Raw genomic sequence first — 17,108 nt, 5'->3', positions numbered from 1 at the left:
CCCCCCCCCCCCCCGTCCACCTGCTCCTCCAGTTCTATGGGCTCCTCCTCTTCCCTCACACACTGGGATGTTCTCCGGGGTTCTGTATTCTGTTCTCACCAGACTCCTGCTCTCTCTGAGAAGTCCTGTTCGCCGCCACAGCTCTGGCTATCGTCTGAATGCTAATAACTCCCAGTCTATAGCCAACAGTCTCCCCTTCTCTCCCAGCCCCACACCTGAGCTAACTGCGTGTCCAAGGGCACTTCAACCATAACCTGTCAGATGGTGATTCAACCCTCCCTCCACCCTCACAGACTCCTCCTTCCTGCAGTCCCTGTCAAGATGAATGACCTCGTCACCCGCTGTATTCATTTTAGGGGTCAGGGGTGGCTGCCATGACAAAGAGCCACAGACTGGCTGGCTTAAAAACAATGGAAACTTAAGCTCTCACAGTTCAGGAATCCAGAAGTTTAAAATCAAGCTGTCAGTAGGGCCATTTCCTTTTGGAGGGCTCTGAGGGGAAAATGTCCCATACCTCTCTCCTAGCTTCCAACACTTTCCAGCAGTCTTTGGCATTCCTTCCTGGGCTTGTAGCTGTGTAATGCCAATCTCCACCTCTATATCACATGGCCCTCCTACAGGGACACCAGCCATATTGGATTAGGGCCCACCCTAATCAAGTATGACCCCATCTTTTTTTTTTTTTAATGTTTTATTTATTTCTAGGAGAGAGAGAGAGACAGCGTGAGCAGGGGAGGGTCACAGAGAGAGGGAGTCACAGAATCCGAAACAGGCTCCAGGCTGTGAGCTGGCAGTCAGCACAGAGCCCGACGCGGGGCTCGAACCCACGAACCGCGAGATCATGACCTAAGCGAAAGTCGGACGCTCAACCGACTAAGCCACCCAGGCGCCCCAAGTATGACCCCATCTTAACTTGATTACACCTACAAAGAACCTATTTACAAATAAGGTCGTATTCACAGGTATCAGCAGTTAGGACTGCAACATATCTTTGGAGGGGACACAGGTAAATCCATAATACCCACCTGCTTTTCCAAGCTAGAAGTAGAGAAATCTCCCTAGAAGTTCCTCCTGTTCCCTTTCTTGTCCAATCCATTATCACGATCTGATCTCCCATCCAACACGACTCTCTTCCAGCCCTCTCGGTCTGTCCTTCCTTGTCACTGCAGGCCCGTCTTCCTCATGGCTGCCAGTTACTGCCTGTATCACTCTGCTCTTGTAAAATGTCCGATACCTAGAGGACAACGTCCAGATGCTAGTTTGACACAGGCCATGGACTCTGGCTCTCTTGAGCTGATTTTCTGCCTCTCCTTTCCATGGCTCCCAGGCGTTAACCACACAGAATTTCTAGATGTTCCTCAGACATATTACAGTGCTCAGTCGCTTCTTCCAATGAGCCTTTCTTACTTTCTGTTTTCAAACTTTTACTATGAAACTCACCATGTCATAGGGTAATCATATATTTGTTTACTTACGTCTCCCCCAGCAATGCCTCCAGTCACCGCTTCCTAATTATGGTATGAGCCTCTTACTTATCTTTATTAATGAGGGATATATTCCTTAGCACCCAAAGGTATTTGGTGAATGTATAGGTCCTTTGTTCTTAGTTCTCCCATTCCCTTTGGCCTTGGACAAATGACTTACCCTCTCTGGCATAGTTTTCCAATTTGTAACACATAGTTACCTCACTTTAGAGGATCTGTAAGATCCTTTTTAACAGTAATGTTCTGTAATTGCCCTGACCTTTGTGTGCCTTGCTGCATGTCCTACAAGAGCTTCTCTCTGTTTATGGTCAGGAATAATCAAACCAGTTGCACAAGAGTCTGGCCAGGGATACTGAACCAGCATTTTTCTGTAAACCCCTCTGCAAATAATTTTTCAGCAAAAGGCTCAGTTAAGGAGTAAACCCCTTGGCAAGGTCCTAAGCCATGACTGGAAAACAAGCACAGTGACTTGCTATAGGATGTCCTGAGAGCCAGAAAGGAGCCTTGTGCCCACCAAATTAGTTCATCTTAATTTAAAAAAATTTTTTTTGTAGTTTATTCATTTTTGAGACAGAGCACAAGTGGGGGAGGGGCAGAGAGAGAAGGAGACACAGAATCTGAAACAGGCTCCAGGCTCTGAGCTGTCAGCATAGACCCTGATGCGGGGCTCTAACCCACGAACCATGGGATCATGACCTGAGCCAAAGTCGGACACTTACCCGACTGAGCCACTCAGGCACCCCTAAATTAGTTCATCTTAGAACCATAAAATCTAAGGATTGCAAGAGACCTTTGAGGTCATCTGATGCTAAGTCTCCTGTATACATTTGTAGTATGTCTATAGTGTAAGGAGGTCAGTGAGAATGTTGGTGAGAATGAACCAAGTTCTGTACATCTACCTCATCATCATAGGAGGAGACATTATTAGAACTCAAGTTCAAGAGTTCTTATGCTAAAAGCCATTATGTTTAATGGAATGGACACATTTTACTCTATTTGGATAAATAACATACTTAAGACTTATTTATTGTGCTGTTTAAATGGATACTTCTATCCAGACAGCTGATTTGTGCATTTCACTGCAAGCATACATGATGTATGGTCTGCTCTTGGGAACCTGGCTCTCATGCAGCATGAACCAAAAAACAAATGAAAAATATTTTAATACACCAAAAGCCAAGGTAACGTTGTCAACTTTTTAAATGTGTCAGAAATAAAATAATAGCTGCTTTCTAAGAAAAATTATAAATAGCAAACTTCAGAAGAGATTCATGTTTGCCTTAGGTGACCATCAGTGAGAATGCTGTTATGGGGCACGTGGGTGACTCAGTCGGTTAAACATCCGACTTCGGCTCAGGTCATGATCTTGAGTTCCTGAGTTCAAGCCCCATGTCTGGCTCTGTGCTCATAGCTCAGAGCCTGGAGCCTGCTTCAGATTCTGTATCTCCCTCTCTCTCTCTGCCCTTTCCCTTTTCACACTTTGTCTCTGTCTCAAAAATAAATAAACATTAAAAATAAAAAAAAAAGAACACTTTTGTAAGTTAAGGAGCTGTGTTTCTGGTGCTGAAAAACAAGGACTGTAGTTTGGTTTTGTGAATTTTGTGTTTCGAGAGAGTGCTGCAGGCATTTGTGGAATGTCACATTCCATATAGGATGGACTCCTATCCCATATAGGATAGGACCTCCATATAGGAGGACTAAGTCCTCAGTTTAGTGTTCTTGTCATCAATGTGACCTTCTGGTTAATTAATTTAACAAATCCGATTTTCCTGTTGGGCTACGTTATCCGAGTTGATAGTTTCAGTTTTAAGGGCCTCCAACTGGGATGATCATTGGGGTAACATTTGTAAAGCTAAAATCTAACATTCAGTATTAATGAGGAAGCATTGAACCCCAATAACTTAAGAAATATGCAGCAGCCATACAAGAGTGCATGCTGCCATCTTCTGGCAAGAATGGAAAACTACAGGCATCATTGGGGAGCCTGGTGTCTGTCACCCTAAGATCATTCTTCAAGTGATACAGATGCAAATTCCAAGGGCTGAAAGACCTAAACAAAGGGAATGGTCCATTTAAAGATAAAAGTATGAAGGTAGACTTTCCTCAACTGGGTCAAAAGGCCAAAAGAAGGAATTCTTTACAATTTCCGAATTTTTTGTGTGACCTTTGAAGTTTGGAATTTTGACCTAATAACTTAATATAAATACAGAAATTCTAGGCAGGAGGACAGGAGACCCCCAAGGTTCTAGTGTGCCATGGGGTAAAATATATAGTAACTTCTCTGGGCCTCAGTTTTCCCATTTTTAAAATGAAAACTTACTGGGGCGCCTGGGTGGCTTAGTCGGTTAAGCGTCCGACTTTCGCTTAGGTCATGATCTCGCGGTTCGTGGGTTCGAGCCCCGCGTCGGGCTCTGTGCTGACTGCCAGCTCACAGCCTGGAGCCTGTTTCGGATTCTGTGACTCCCTCTCTCTGTGACCCTCCCCTGCTCACGCTGTCTCTCTCTCTCTCCTAGAAATAAATAAAACATTAAAAAAACAAAAAACAAAAAACGAAAACTTACTAAGTTCTCATCAGGCTCTTAGAGTGTGTCTGGGTCTTGTTATCCCTTCTGGGCAATGACAGCAATGAGTTGTTAGATTACCAGGGTGACTGTTCCAGATGTTGCTTCTCAGATTCATACTGACGTTCAAAGGCACAATGTCATTCAAAGTTCAAAGGCACACAGTGTATCAGAGACAGACACACGCAACAGAAATTACAGAGTCAACAAGGATTAAGGAAGAGGGGCCCAGGTGATCTGATGACCAAAGACCAATGTCTCTCCCCTCTTCATGCCTGCTGGTGTCACTGCTACCTCTGACCGTGAGCCCCTGGAAGGCTTGGACCCTACTGCAACACCCCAAGCCATTGCCACTTGAGAATAGATACAACATTCCTTCCCTGGGACATCCATCCAAAGGCCAAGATGGCCAGTATGGGTAGGAGATGATAGCTAAGAAAAGGTAAACCCTGAGTTCTTGATAGGGGAAATATCCCTAAATATCCCTAGGACTGGCTGGGAGTCACAAAGCATTAATTCTGTGACATAAGAATTGCATCAGGTAAGTTCCTTTATCTGATAAATGGAGAAATGATTCAGATTTCTTGTGGGAAAGGAGATGTGATCTATGTGAAGGCTTTTAAAAGCTGAAAAAGCAGAAATTAAAATTATTATGGATAATATAGTAAAAAGTGCTTATGATAAATCATGTCACAGATTTCTTAAATCCTTTCAAAATTTAGCCCATTCAAAAATAGCCCAATTTCTAATCCTGCTACCAGTAGCAATTTTCCACTGTATCAGGAAACTACATATATTGTTAGAGTCTTAAAATTTTTTTTGAAAAGTGCTAATAGTTTATAAATGGTCTTTGAAATTACTTTTTTCTAGCATCCCCAGATTCAGAAGGAGTCCCAGTATATCAAATATCTCTGCTGTGATGACGCAAGAACCCTAAACCAGTGGATCATGGGAATAAGGATTGCCAAGGTGAGAGAGCATTTGGACTCACCCTATCTTGAATTGCAGACCAGTGTCCTGACCTGGGTCAAGTCTCTGTGCTGCTGAGAAGCAGCTGACCCATTCTCAACGAATCAGAGCTATAGATATTATCTCATTTATTTGCCTATTGGGTTTTTTTTTTTTTAAACAGCGGAGAGTGATAGAAACATGGACCTCTCCAGTGACCTGAGAATCAAGGGTTTACTCTCCCATGAGACTTCTCAGACCTTTATTTACTCATGGAGAGCTTTGCACACGTCGTGTGTAATTAAGAAACAACGACATGGAAACTAGAAGATTTATGAAAGACTTCTGTAATCAGGACTGGGTGGTGAAAGCTCTCCTCTAATGTCTAGGTATAAAAGTATTAACTGACTCTGCCAATCTGGAAAAACAACACGTGAAAAAAATGATTTGTGAATTTTTTGTTGAAATCCTTACTCTAAAAAAACAACTCCGGAAAGGAGTAAAAAGAGTAGCTTACAAAGTACTTTTTATTTTTCTCAGTATGTATATTGCAATTGAGTGCAGAATCTGGGATAAATGGAGTCCTTTCTTGCTTCTTTTGTGTTCTCTCCCCAGTACGGGAAGACTCTCTATGATAACTATCAGCGGGCTCTGGCGAGGGCCGGGCTCGCCTCCCGGACGAACCTGGGTACTGTTGGTACAGCTCCACCAGCACCCCCTCCTACAGGTACCATGCCAAGAAGAAATTCTCACACCTGTTCTGAGCTCAGAACTCATGTTCAAACTTACCCAACACATTTTGTTCTGTAAAAACAGAACTTTGTTGGCACTGTGTAGTTTTCCCTTCTGATGGTCAGGCTCGTGATCTCCACATACACCTGCATCTGTTGTAGAAGTGATTCTTAAGCAGCGCTTCGACCACTTTTCTCATGATATGCTCATGGGCAGGATGGTGATCACTAGTATACGGTGAGCTGGTAGAGAACTGTGTCTCATCAGAGCATAAAGATTATATCTGTCCAAAGCTCCCCTAGCACCCAGCAGACAGCCTGCCCAAAGGACGAGATCATTCCCTGGTATTTGGGCTCAGTGATACCATGGCCAGAGCCTTGTACCCAATTCTGCATCTCACATCCTGTGATGCCATAATAGCCTCTTGTTTATATTTTTAAGGAGGACAGAACACTGAGAGATGAAGTGGGTACAATGCATTGTTTTACATATACTCTTTCTGGTTCGTAACAACTGCCCTGCAAAGTATAGATGATTTTCCGCACTCCTCAGCTGAGGAAACTGGAGCTGAGAGAAGCACATACCTAGTGTCTTCTCAGTGACTGAGCTATAATTCAAACACATTGTCTTTATGATAACTAATGGTTGAAAGAACTGGCACCGTTTACAGCAGAAAAGTTCTGGTCATTGTTTTTCAGCGTTAAAGAATGGTCCTATCAAAGGCCAGTGTATATTTCTCTTTGTTGCTCAAAGGGTAAAAGCAGCTTGAAAGTGTGGAAGGTGCAATAAGGTAGATTTGACCCAACATTTAAAGATATTTCCATTAGATGTGTCCAGTCTGGCTACTCTGTGAACAGTGAGTTTCCGGAAGTATCTATGCTGAATGAAATGTTTCCTGCAGAGCACTTATCACAATTTATAATTATTTTATATATTCATTCACTCGTTTGGTGCCTGTTTTCTCTACCAGACTCTTAAGTCTTGAAAGGACAAAGGACCATTTCACCATGTTGCACACACTGTGTTCCCAGAGCCTACAGGCCTGGCAGATAGTAAATATTTGTTGACTTATTAAATAAAGGGTTGCTGAGATTGGTTGGGAGTTGGGCTTCCTAATTCTATTAATCTTCAGCTTGGGAGTGAAACACCACTTAAAGTTCTTGGCTGCCAAGTTTCCCCTTGTACTCTTTGGGGTGAGGCATCCTGAGACCATCTGGGGTATCTCTCCCAGGGGCCTTGGCTTCTTTTCCAGTAAAGACTCCTGGGCTCTTTGGGAGGCAGATCTGATTCACTTCCAGGACAGGGACCCCTAAGTAGCTTTAGGATGGGGCTGGTCACCAAAAAGAGGAAGCCAGCGATTCCACCACAGAGCTATGGACATTAGCCACACAACCGGACCCTTAATACTGCCTGTTGATTTCACTGTTTCTCTAGACTGGTAATCCTCAGCCAAGGTTGACTTTGACCCCTGGGGAAGGTTTGGCAATGTCTGGGAACATTTTTGGTTGTCACACCTTGGGAGCAATGCTTATGACATCTAATGGGTAGAGGCTAGGCATGCTGCATCTCCTAGAAGGCATAGGACAGGCCCCTGCACAACAAAAATTTTCCAGTCCCCAATGTCAGTAATGTTAAGCAAACCTGTTCCAGTCACTGTATTCTCCTAGTTTCCCAACCCATCGTTTTGGATGTTCTTCACTGTCCTCAGACTTCCAACCCCCAAATCCTTCACTCTCAGCAAAGAAAAATGGGACCATCAAATGGGAATTCCTTTGACTTCCCACCACCAAAAGCAACAACTTACTTTCACCTGCACCCACCCTCACCTGCGTCCATTTTCTTACGTCCTAACAAGGGCCATGCGTGCTTTGGTCCCGATTCTGACACTAGCTGATGTTTTGCAGTACTCTGACACCTACCACTGGTGTTAGCTCAGACCAAGGGCCCTGTCCCCAACAAGGCTACCTTTCTGCAGATGTCATGCTTCTGACCTACTGGCTACAATTTCAGGGGTCCCCACTAGTTCTGGTTCATTAGAATGACTCACAGAACTCCAAAAAGTGCTATCTTTATTATTACGGTTTTGTCATAGGGATATATATCAGGACCAGCCAAATGAAGAGACACACGCACAGGACAAGGTTTAGGAGGGTCCTGGCTGCAGAGCTGCTTTGTCCTCTTCTTGACCACATGACTGATTTCAGTCCCCTCCCCAGAGGTTGGGTTAGCCCATAGCCCCAGCCCTCTAATCAACTGGTTGGTCTTTCTGGTGACCAGCCCACATCACGACCCATCTTGTGATGTGGGCTGGTCACCAGAAAGTGGTCATGACCTAGACTCAGATGTGATCCTAGGGGTTCACTGACTAGCAAAGATATTCCACTCACTTTGGAAATACCAAAGGTTTTAGAAGTTCTGTGCCAGGAATTCAGGACAAAGACTCGACAGATACTTTATTATACCATCCTTTTCTGCATTCTCTTCTGCTCTGCTGAGTCCTTCGCATCATTGTTCCCTTCTTCAAACAAATAAGTTTAAAACCCTCCTATGACTCCAGCTACTGCCCCACCTGACAACCAAACTGTTCTAAAGGGTGGACCACATTTGCGTCCTCCACTTCTCTACCCTCACTGACACTGCATCCATTTCTGTCAAGCTTCTGCCTCTAATACCTCATGGAGAGTGCTCTTGCTAATCCTGCCAGTGGCTTCTATGCTGCTAAATGCAACTGTTATAAACCCCTGTTCTTCTCTGACCTTTAAGCAGCATCAACGCCATTCCACCTTGAAACCGTCTCCTCTATTGGCTTTCCAGATAGCACACACTTGGGGCACCTGCGTGGCTCAGTTGGTTATTGTCTGACCTCAGCTCAGGTTATGATCTCAGAGTTGGTGAGTTCGAGCCCCACATCAGGCTCTCTGCTATCAGCTCAGAGCCCACTTGGGATCCTCTGTCTCCCTCTCTCTCTGCTTCTCCCCACTTACACGCACACATTCTTGCTCTCAAATAAACTTAAAAAAAAAAAAAATAGCACCCACTCCAGATCTCTCATCACACCCCCCAGCTGCTGTGGTCACTCTTTTCTAACCTCTACTAACTCTCCTACTCCACCTTAAATTGCCCACGGCCTCGTCAATCCTACCCTGTTCTCGTTGACAGTCCCTGTAAGTGGTCTAAATCCACTCCTGGCACCATCTGTGTGCTGATCACCCACGAATATATAAATCCAACCCAGACTTCTCTGCTGCCCTGCAAAACCGTGCATCCAACTGTCTGCTCAGTGGCTTCACCTGGATACATCAGACCCGATGTCCGAAAAACGGACTCCTCATCTCAGCCTCCAGACTTGCTCCCCCATTGTTGGTCTCAGTTTCTGTAAATAATACCATCATCTGCCCAATTGCTCATGTAGAACACATTCAAGAAAAGCTCACTCATGCCCAAATCCAATCACCCCCAAATCCTATTGATTGTACCCGCTAAATATTGGTCAAATCTGTCCAGACCTGGTCACCTCTATTGTGATCAAACCCAAACTGCCATGATCTTTCACTTGGCCTCCTATGGTGGTGCTCAACTCCCTGCCTTTGCAGTCTTTTCTCCCTCCTTGACTCACCTGTTTAAATGTAAATATGATTTCTCCCCCATGGGTCGCCCTTCAGAAGCTTCCCACTGCTCTTAGACAAAGTCCCAAATCCTTAGCAAGGCCAACTAAGCCTGCACAATATGAGCCTTGGCCCGCTCTTCTGCCTCTTTCTCCATCAGTGTCTTCCTGTTCCTGTCACATGGGCCACTTGTTTTTCCTAGTTCTTCAAAGCCTCAAGCTCTGTCCTTTCTTAGGGAATTCACAGGTGTTATTACCTCTGTTTGTGATGTTTTTTCTTTCATGTGGCTAATTCCTTCCTATCCCTGAGTCTACAGTGAATTGTTCTTTATAAGCCAGTCATAATTCATAATCTGTGTGATTATTAAGTTAGTATCTTTTCTCCCAGACACTGAAGGAAATCATGAGGTGTTTCTGCTATGATTTCCCAACTGGATACATTGCTCTGTATCCAAAGTGCTTAACAAGTGATTTATTCTTGGTAAATGGCAGCTTTTTTTCCCCATGTTAGAGAACAGCCATGGAGGGGTTTTTTCTTTAGCACTTATTAAATCACTTTATGACTTTAGCAACTATTTTTAGTCCAGACTCTTCACATGGCAATTGACAGAAATCCAACTCTGTCTGTTTTAAGCAACAAAGAGTGAGGGAAAGAGATTTATTAATGCACAAAACTAGGACATCTATGGGGATGCTGCTTTCAGGCATAGCAGGATCCAGGGGCATAAGTGATGTCATCGAGATACTGTTTCTTTCTTAGGCACTGTCCCATGAGATGTCAAGGACTGCTGCTGACTCTCTAGGCTTACATTGCTCACACAGCTAGAAATCTTAGCACAAAGAGGATGCCCGTCTCTGAAAACATTCTGGGAGGACTCTGTTTCATGCCTGTCCCTAACAATCTCACTGTGCCCAGGAGCATGCTGTCCTCTGATTTGCCAGATCACGTGGTAGGATCGGCCTTTCACAAACCACATGGGTTAAGAATGAGGGAGGTGGGGGCGCCTGGGTGGCTCAGTCAGTTGGGCATCTGACTTCGGTTCAGGTCATGATCTCACGGTTTGGGCTCTGTGCTGACAGCTCGGAGCCTGTAGCCTGCTTCAGATTCTGTGTCCTCCTGTCTCTCTCTCCCCTCCCACACTTGTTCTCTCGGTCTCACTAGCTCTCTAAATACATACATACATACATACATACATACATAATTTTAAAAAAGGAATGAGGGAGGTGGGGTTTGGTCCCCTTCTCAGAATGCACTTGACTCCTGTAAAACATGTGGGAGCTCATACTTGCTTAATTAGCTTCCCACCCCTAATTCCTCCAGGGACTCCTAGAGAGACAGTGGGAGAGGCTGTATTGCCACTTGAGAGCTGGCACTGTTAACACAGTGAACCCAGAACAACCTAGGTCCCAGGTCAGTGGCACCTGCAAATATATGGGTTACATGGGCACACATGGTTTGTCCCAGGACAGGGCAGAGAGCCCATGGGAAAGACTGGATTTCCCCCAGATAGAAAGACAGCAGCTTGGAGCATTAAGGATACTATTATTATTTTCTGTTTGTTCTCACAGAAGGCTAAAGACCAGGTCATCGTACTTACATAAAAATATACACTATGTTGCTGAGAAATCAGCCTGTGTATGTGTTTGGGCAAAAGAAGCAAACAGAAAATATAATTTTTGCCCTTAAATTTAAAGGAAATCCCCCCAATGGTCTTCAGTATTCAGATTCAGTCTCTGCTTGCTTTGTGCAAAGGTGTTTATAGATAAGGAAAAGATTTGAATATGTATAAGAGGGAGGAGGAGAAAGAATAAACAGACCAAAGGAAATGAGAAGATAGAGCACTTTGGAATCTAAGATGTTTAAGTCTCCTGGGCACAGTGCACAGTCTTATAAAAATCTTAAATAGAACATTGTAAAGCATAAAGATGTTTAGGCCTGTTGCTTCCTGACCTTCAGACAAAGCTGTGGCTAATCAGAGTCGTTTAGTAAGCCTTAGAGTGAGAGACGTGCACATTCACATGGCCCATCATGTACGTTCCGACAGCCCCACTCAGAACAGGGTGGCTGCCCTTGCGGAACGAGGGACATAGGTTTTATAATAAAAGAACTGACAGTAGAGAAAGCAGTTCTAACCTGTTCTACTATTTCAACTGCGTAAATGGACATAAATACCTTTTTTTCATTCTGAAATCATTTCAAACACAACAGAGAAGTTGCAAGAATAGTACAAAGAACCCTCATGGACCCTTTACTGTCAGAGACTGGCTCTGGCCGGGGTCCAGGGGGTCTCTGAAGGATGGATGGTGTTGGCAAGGGACGGATGAGAAAGGCCGGAGAGTCTTTCTGATCACCAGGCAGGCATCTCCGCCCTGACTGGGGCTCAACTTTGTTTTATAATTAAGTGTTTGGGGGACAGCACAGAAGTGGCATTTGCCTTAGACAATGATTTCTGATGACAAGCTTCTTTGATATGTAAGAATTTCCCGGAACATAGATTTGTAGAAGACTCCTGCATAACCTTTATCAATAGTGATTGAGGTAGGTGATTTAGATGCTTATCCTATGGGGAAGGAAGGCATCTTTAGCATTCAAGACAATGTTTTTAGCATAAAAAGGGTGAAGTTACTTCTTTGTGGGCAGGGGTCAAACAGGTCTTTCAGGAAACACCTCTGCTCCCCTAATCACAAAAGAAGAAGTTCCTCAATAGGTTCCTTCACAGGGAGCAATCAGCATATTCAAGGCCAGAATAAGTCACTCCAAATACTGATAACAAATGTCTTGCGGGTGGGGGGGTGCTCCAAGCAGAAACAATTGGGTGGGGGTGGATATCTGCCCTTAAATCTAAATTAGGCTCTTTGTCTCAGGGCCAGACTCAATTGTAACTTGTGTTCTTAGTTCCTTTATTATGTACATCTTGGATCTGCAAGGCCCTTAGGAAGAGCCTTTTAACAATCATCCACAATGTTTTCATCTGAAATCTCTTTGAAAAGGCAGGAGTATGCTGTGAGGAATAAAGGTCTGATCTGGAATATTGTGAAGCCTGGTCAATACCAGCAGCCTCATTTCCAACATGAGCCAGTAGCAGAAGGAGATACCAGTTTTCGTTTCTCATGGCAGGAGCTGTGCAAACGCTACCATTTCCTCACTGTGACTGTCATCCAGGGAGGCCAGTGCGGCTCCCAGCACTTTACCCAGATCTCCAGTATTGTTTACCAAATTTGCTATATCGTTTCTCTCTCCCCACTCCCGCTTCTCCATGTTATCCACAGACATGTTTTTTCTGAACCACTTGAGTGTAGATCTATCTATCATACGCCTTTGCCCCTAAGTCTTCCCCTTGTGGCTCCTAAAAATAAAGGCTATTCTCTTACTAATCATAGTATAGTTAGCAAATCCAGGAAATTTGATATTTAATATTGATAGGATATTTTTATCTAAATCCCATCCAAATTGAGGCAGTATGGATGTGATTTAGATATTCCCTCCATTTGGATGTGTCTGATGGTTCCTTATGATTCGTTTCAGATAGTGCATTTTTGGCGGGAATACTGCGTGAGGGCTGCATGTCCTTCTCAGTGTGTCACATCAGACACATATGACATCTGTTTGCCCCTCGTTGGAAACATTCATTTTGACCACTTGGTTAATGTGTTGTCCGATATCTTTCCTGTACAGATTTTTCATTTCGTACTTAATAATTTGCAGAGAGACACTTCAGGGCCTGTTAATATTCTCCTCTTCATAAAACATTCCCCTCTTCCCAATCGCATGTCCTTAAACAGCCTTCTTTGAGTTGTTATGTAGATGAATGGGTTTCTCAGAGTACTGGAAAAATATTTGAAGAAGCAAGCAAATGGCCATTTCATAAACATTTGACAGAATAGCAGGCACTGAGCATGGCTAAAGCAATCTCTGAGTTCACTCAGTGGGAAGACCTCATGTCATTGTGGGCTGGGTGGCAGTTCAGTTGTTGGAGAAACGGCTTTCATGTGTGGAGGGATGTCCATCCTCTCCAGAATGTTGTTGAGGGACCCAGAGAGATCCACATACATCCAAGGAAATCTATCAGATTCCCTCAAAACTGCAAAACCTCAGTTAGCCTCACTTTTGTGCCGAAGGGTAAATTAAAAGGCAAGAAAATAAAATAAGTGCTTATCAAGACTTTCTGGGAAAAAATTGATTCCAGGGTATCTCAGGGGTGTGCACATTTTGCTCAATTCCCTCTGTCTACAATTTTTGTGTCCATACTACTTTTTGTTGAGAATAATGTTTAAAAGTTGTTCCTACACACAACATGGGATGGAACTAGAATCATGCGTTTCAAACGTTTGTTTATTATTTTTGAGAGAGGGAGAAAGAAAGTGAACATTCAACTAAGGGGAGGGACAGAAAGAGAGGGAGAGAGAGAATCCCATGCAGACTCCATGCTGTCCATGGAGAGCCTGATGTGGGGCTCGATCCCACGAACCATGAGATCATGCCCTGAGCTGCAGTTGGACACTTAACTGACTAAGCCACCCAGGCGCCCTGAAACATATGTTTCAGGAAAATCTTCAACAACTGGTATTTTTTAAAAGTTTTTCAAAGTTATTCTCCAGTTATCAAAAGGCCTTTGAAAACAGAACCTACTGTTCTCCAGGCCCCTAGTTAACCCAGAGGTCACGGCCTACATAAAGCATTCACCTTCCTGAACCTTTGCTGAATCTCATGAAGTGTTGCCACAGAAACCAGATTTACTGTAAGGCCTGTATACTTAGGACTCCTTAGCTTTTGTTTTGGAAATATATACTGTATTTTTAGATGAACTCACAAGAATGTTGAATATACCTTGCCCACTCTTCTTGTCTTTACTCTCTCCTCTCAGGACCTAAAGCAGGTACCACCCAGGCCAATGGGCAGGTTCCCCAGGCTGCACACTCTGTAAATGTCGTTATTGAAGAGGCCCAGAAGCATGCAGACACAACTAAGGTAAGACCAGAGAGGGACTGGATGTCACTCTCAGACTGTCTGCGGTAAGCCTGTATTCTAAACCATTAGTGGTGTCCGATAATTGCTCCTCTGGAAAGAGAAAATCTAGTTCCAATAACTAAGAAGTCACTGTAATTTCATATAGATAATTGTGGGGGATTTTTTAACCTTAAAGTTTTGCAGGCTAGAATGGAAAGTTAAAGCCAACTGTTAACCACATTGCTTCAGAAAAATGTAAGAATTTTTTTTAACGCTGACACTTGGTAAGTATTTTTAATTTCACTCCATTGATTTTGGCTGAAGGGATCTTGATTTAGGCAAGTGGTTTTAGCACTCTGAAAGTCACATCTGAGTTTTAAGCCCTTGGGATTTTTACTTTTTTTTTCTGAATAAATTAGAGCAACCGGTTAGTCAGAAGCCCTATATTAAATGTGAAAAACCCCAAAACCAGATTAGAAAACTACTAAAAGGGTTCTGTTACAAAATGTGCATTTTATATTTTTCTATTAATGTTCTGCATACATACTCAGGATGATAGAGAAGAAAACACATTTTAAAATACTAGTCAAATAGCATTCTCCATAACTTTTTTTTTCAGTAAAGGAGATTAATGAAGATTCATTTAAATTTATCTAAAAATTATAGCTGAAAGTTGTAATATAGTTACTAGTCTAATTGGTAACATCTCAACTTACTATTCTGTTGAATATTTTTCACATGTGATTCAAAATAACCTTAAATAATTGTGCCATCTGTAATTTTTCACTTCATTCTCCCCTCTGATTTTGTCCATCAGTCAGTGGTGCAAGCAATTAATATTGTATTTATTGAACTCCTTACGATTTTTGAAAACAATTGTAGACCATTAAAAGTTGTATTACTCTAATATATATTACTTCTCAAGTCTGACATCATACCTTGTACTTTCAGCGATTATTATTTCAATGGCTCCTGTAATGCCAACTGAGGAGAAACACTCTAAAATGCTGAAAGCAACAAAAGGACCCCAGAATAGAAATCATTTCACCTTGTGTGAACATCAAATCCCAAACTGTTCAGAAAATTTTTTAAGTTACATCACTAGTCAATTAGCTTATCATGTTAAGCAAATTAAATAAAATAGAAAACTCAATCATAAGGCACTTTGTTAGGAAAAAAAAGCAGCTTCTAAATTTAATTGTCAGTGGTAAGAGGTTGGTAAGGAAACAAAAAACAAAAGAGAGTGAAAGCCTGATAAATTGTAAACTGCAGTGATGATTATCACTAACAGAAGGATTCAGCTAAGCGCCTGGAATTCCTGGGGAAGTTGCATTATATAAATGGAATTCACTATCATCTGTTCCACTGTTGGCAGAAGGACTGCACCTCTGTTAGCCTTTGGCCCAGTTCAGTGTTCTGGTTTCTACCCAGTAGCATAGCATGTGCAATGTGACTTTACTCTGCAGAACCCACCCACACCTTTAGCTCATTTGATATGATCAAAACCTTGAGACGGAAATAATAGTAAAGTTTATGATGCTCGATTTATACCTGATTAGCCAGCTGACTTTCACACAGTTCAGAAAAGGTCAATCTAAGACTATGGACCCGGTGTGTGGATTCTTGGTCCACACACCACTTCCCTTGAAGCTGTTATGTCAGAGGGAGCGAAGCATATAATTGACTTCTCCCTGGTAGCCTATGGTCGTGGGCAAAGGCGTCTTTGTTCTCAGCATGCCAGCAACCACTGATGCAAGAGAAGGCAGGACAGTTCTTTTATAGGAGAGTTATTCTTTGTGCTCACATTTCTACAAAGGTTACCTGTAAACTAAAGCACATGGTCCTTGTACTAATCAAAGGAGGACATCTAAGCCAGGAGACTTGGGGAAGGTTCGGGGAAGCTTCTTAATCAGCTCTCTGCCACTGGAGGTGTGGTACAAAAGCAAACTGATTTTACAGACACCTGCTTCTGACAATTGAGCTTCACAACATGCCCAACTCAGACCTAGAAAAATGGTACGGCTGCAAGTGCCTAGGACCCCAGTGGCTTGTCTTGGTAACCAAGGCATCCGTGGGAATTCCAGGAGAGCCATTTTGCTTTCATTTGAGTTTCCTTAGGCTGAGCTCAGGGTAGGTAAAGACTGAAGTAATCATACAACTAGCGAAACTCTGTATCACTAAAGCTCTTTTAAAGACATGGATTAGTCCCCTATAAGGTGGCTGGGAGGAGATACATCTCTAATCTAATAAACACCTCAATGACTGAGACTAAGTGTTCCATTTTACTGAAGAAGACATGGTGGATTAGTATTAAATAATGTTATTATTGGTAATGTTAGAGGCCATTTGGAGGCATTCTCCTTACCCACAGCAAAGATGAGCTAGCTCATGAACAGCCTGTAGAATCGTCCTGAGGAGGGGAGGCCCCCCACCCCTCGGGAAGCAGACACTGCCCAAATCTACAAGACCTCAACTTTCAATGGGGATGTCATGCTGTGGTTGCTCTGTTGAAGGACAAGAAGCCAGCCCTTGGTAACCACGACCCAGGAGCGCCCAGGGCCCATCACCTTCCAAAGTCCAGCCTGCCACCACCCCCTCCCGTGCGAAGGTCTTCGGACGTCTGCGGCAGCCCAGCGACAGCCCCCAGGGCCAAGGGCATGAGCGGTGGCTTCCCGGCGCCGCCCGATGACTATCTGCCACCACCCCCGCCACCGCCACCCATGGAGGATGACGAGGAGCTCCCGCTGCCGCCCCCCGACTTTAATGAAGGGCCCCCGGACTTCGTGCCTCCCCCACCACCATCATTTGCAGGGGATGCGGGGTCCTCATTA

The 17,108-nt window shown here is 43.6% G+C and overlaps 1 protein-coding gene across 1 annotated transcript in view; it reads left to right on the top strand.

The window, feature by feature from the left end:
- The window catches only part of APBB1IP (amyloid beta precursor protein binding family B member 1 interacting protein), a 67,912-nt gene that overhangs the window by 47,935 nt on the left and 2,869 nt on the right, over nucleotides 1-17,108 (top strand). The window contains exons 10-13 of the mRNA XM_077772450.1: nucleotides 4,916-5,014; nucleotides 5,609-5,720; nucleotides 14,195-14,298; nucleotides 16,791-17,108. Of these exons, the coding sequence (XP_077628576.1) occupies nucleotides 4,916-5,014; nucleotides 5,609-5,720; nucleotides 14,195-14,298; nucleotides 16,791-17,108 (633 nt within the window). The remainder of the gene's footprint in view (nucleotides 1-4,915; nucleotides 5,015-5,608; nucleotides 5,721-14,194; nucleotides 14,299-16,790) is intronic.

This window comes from Crocuta crocuta, unplaced genomic scaffold (genome assembly GCF_008692635.1).
Source record: "Crocuta crocuta isolate KB4526 unplaced genomic scaffold, BGI_CrCroc_1.0 scaffold96, whole genome shotgun sequence".
Classification (NCBI taxonomy): Eukaryota; Metazoa; Chordata; class Mammalia; order Carnivora; family Hyaenidae; genus Crocuta; species Crocuta crocuta.
Note: the sequence above shows the minus strand (reverse complement) of the source record. Positions and strands in the feature narration are given on the sequence as shown.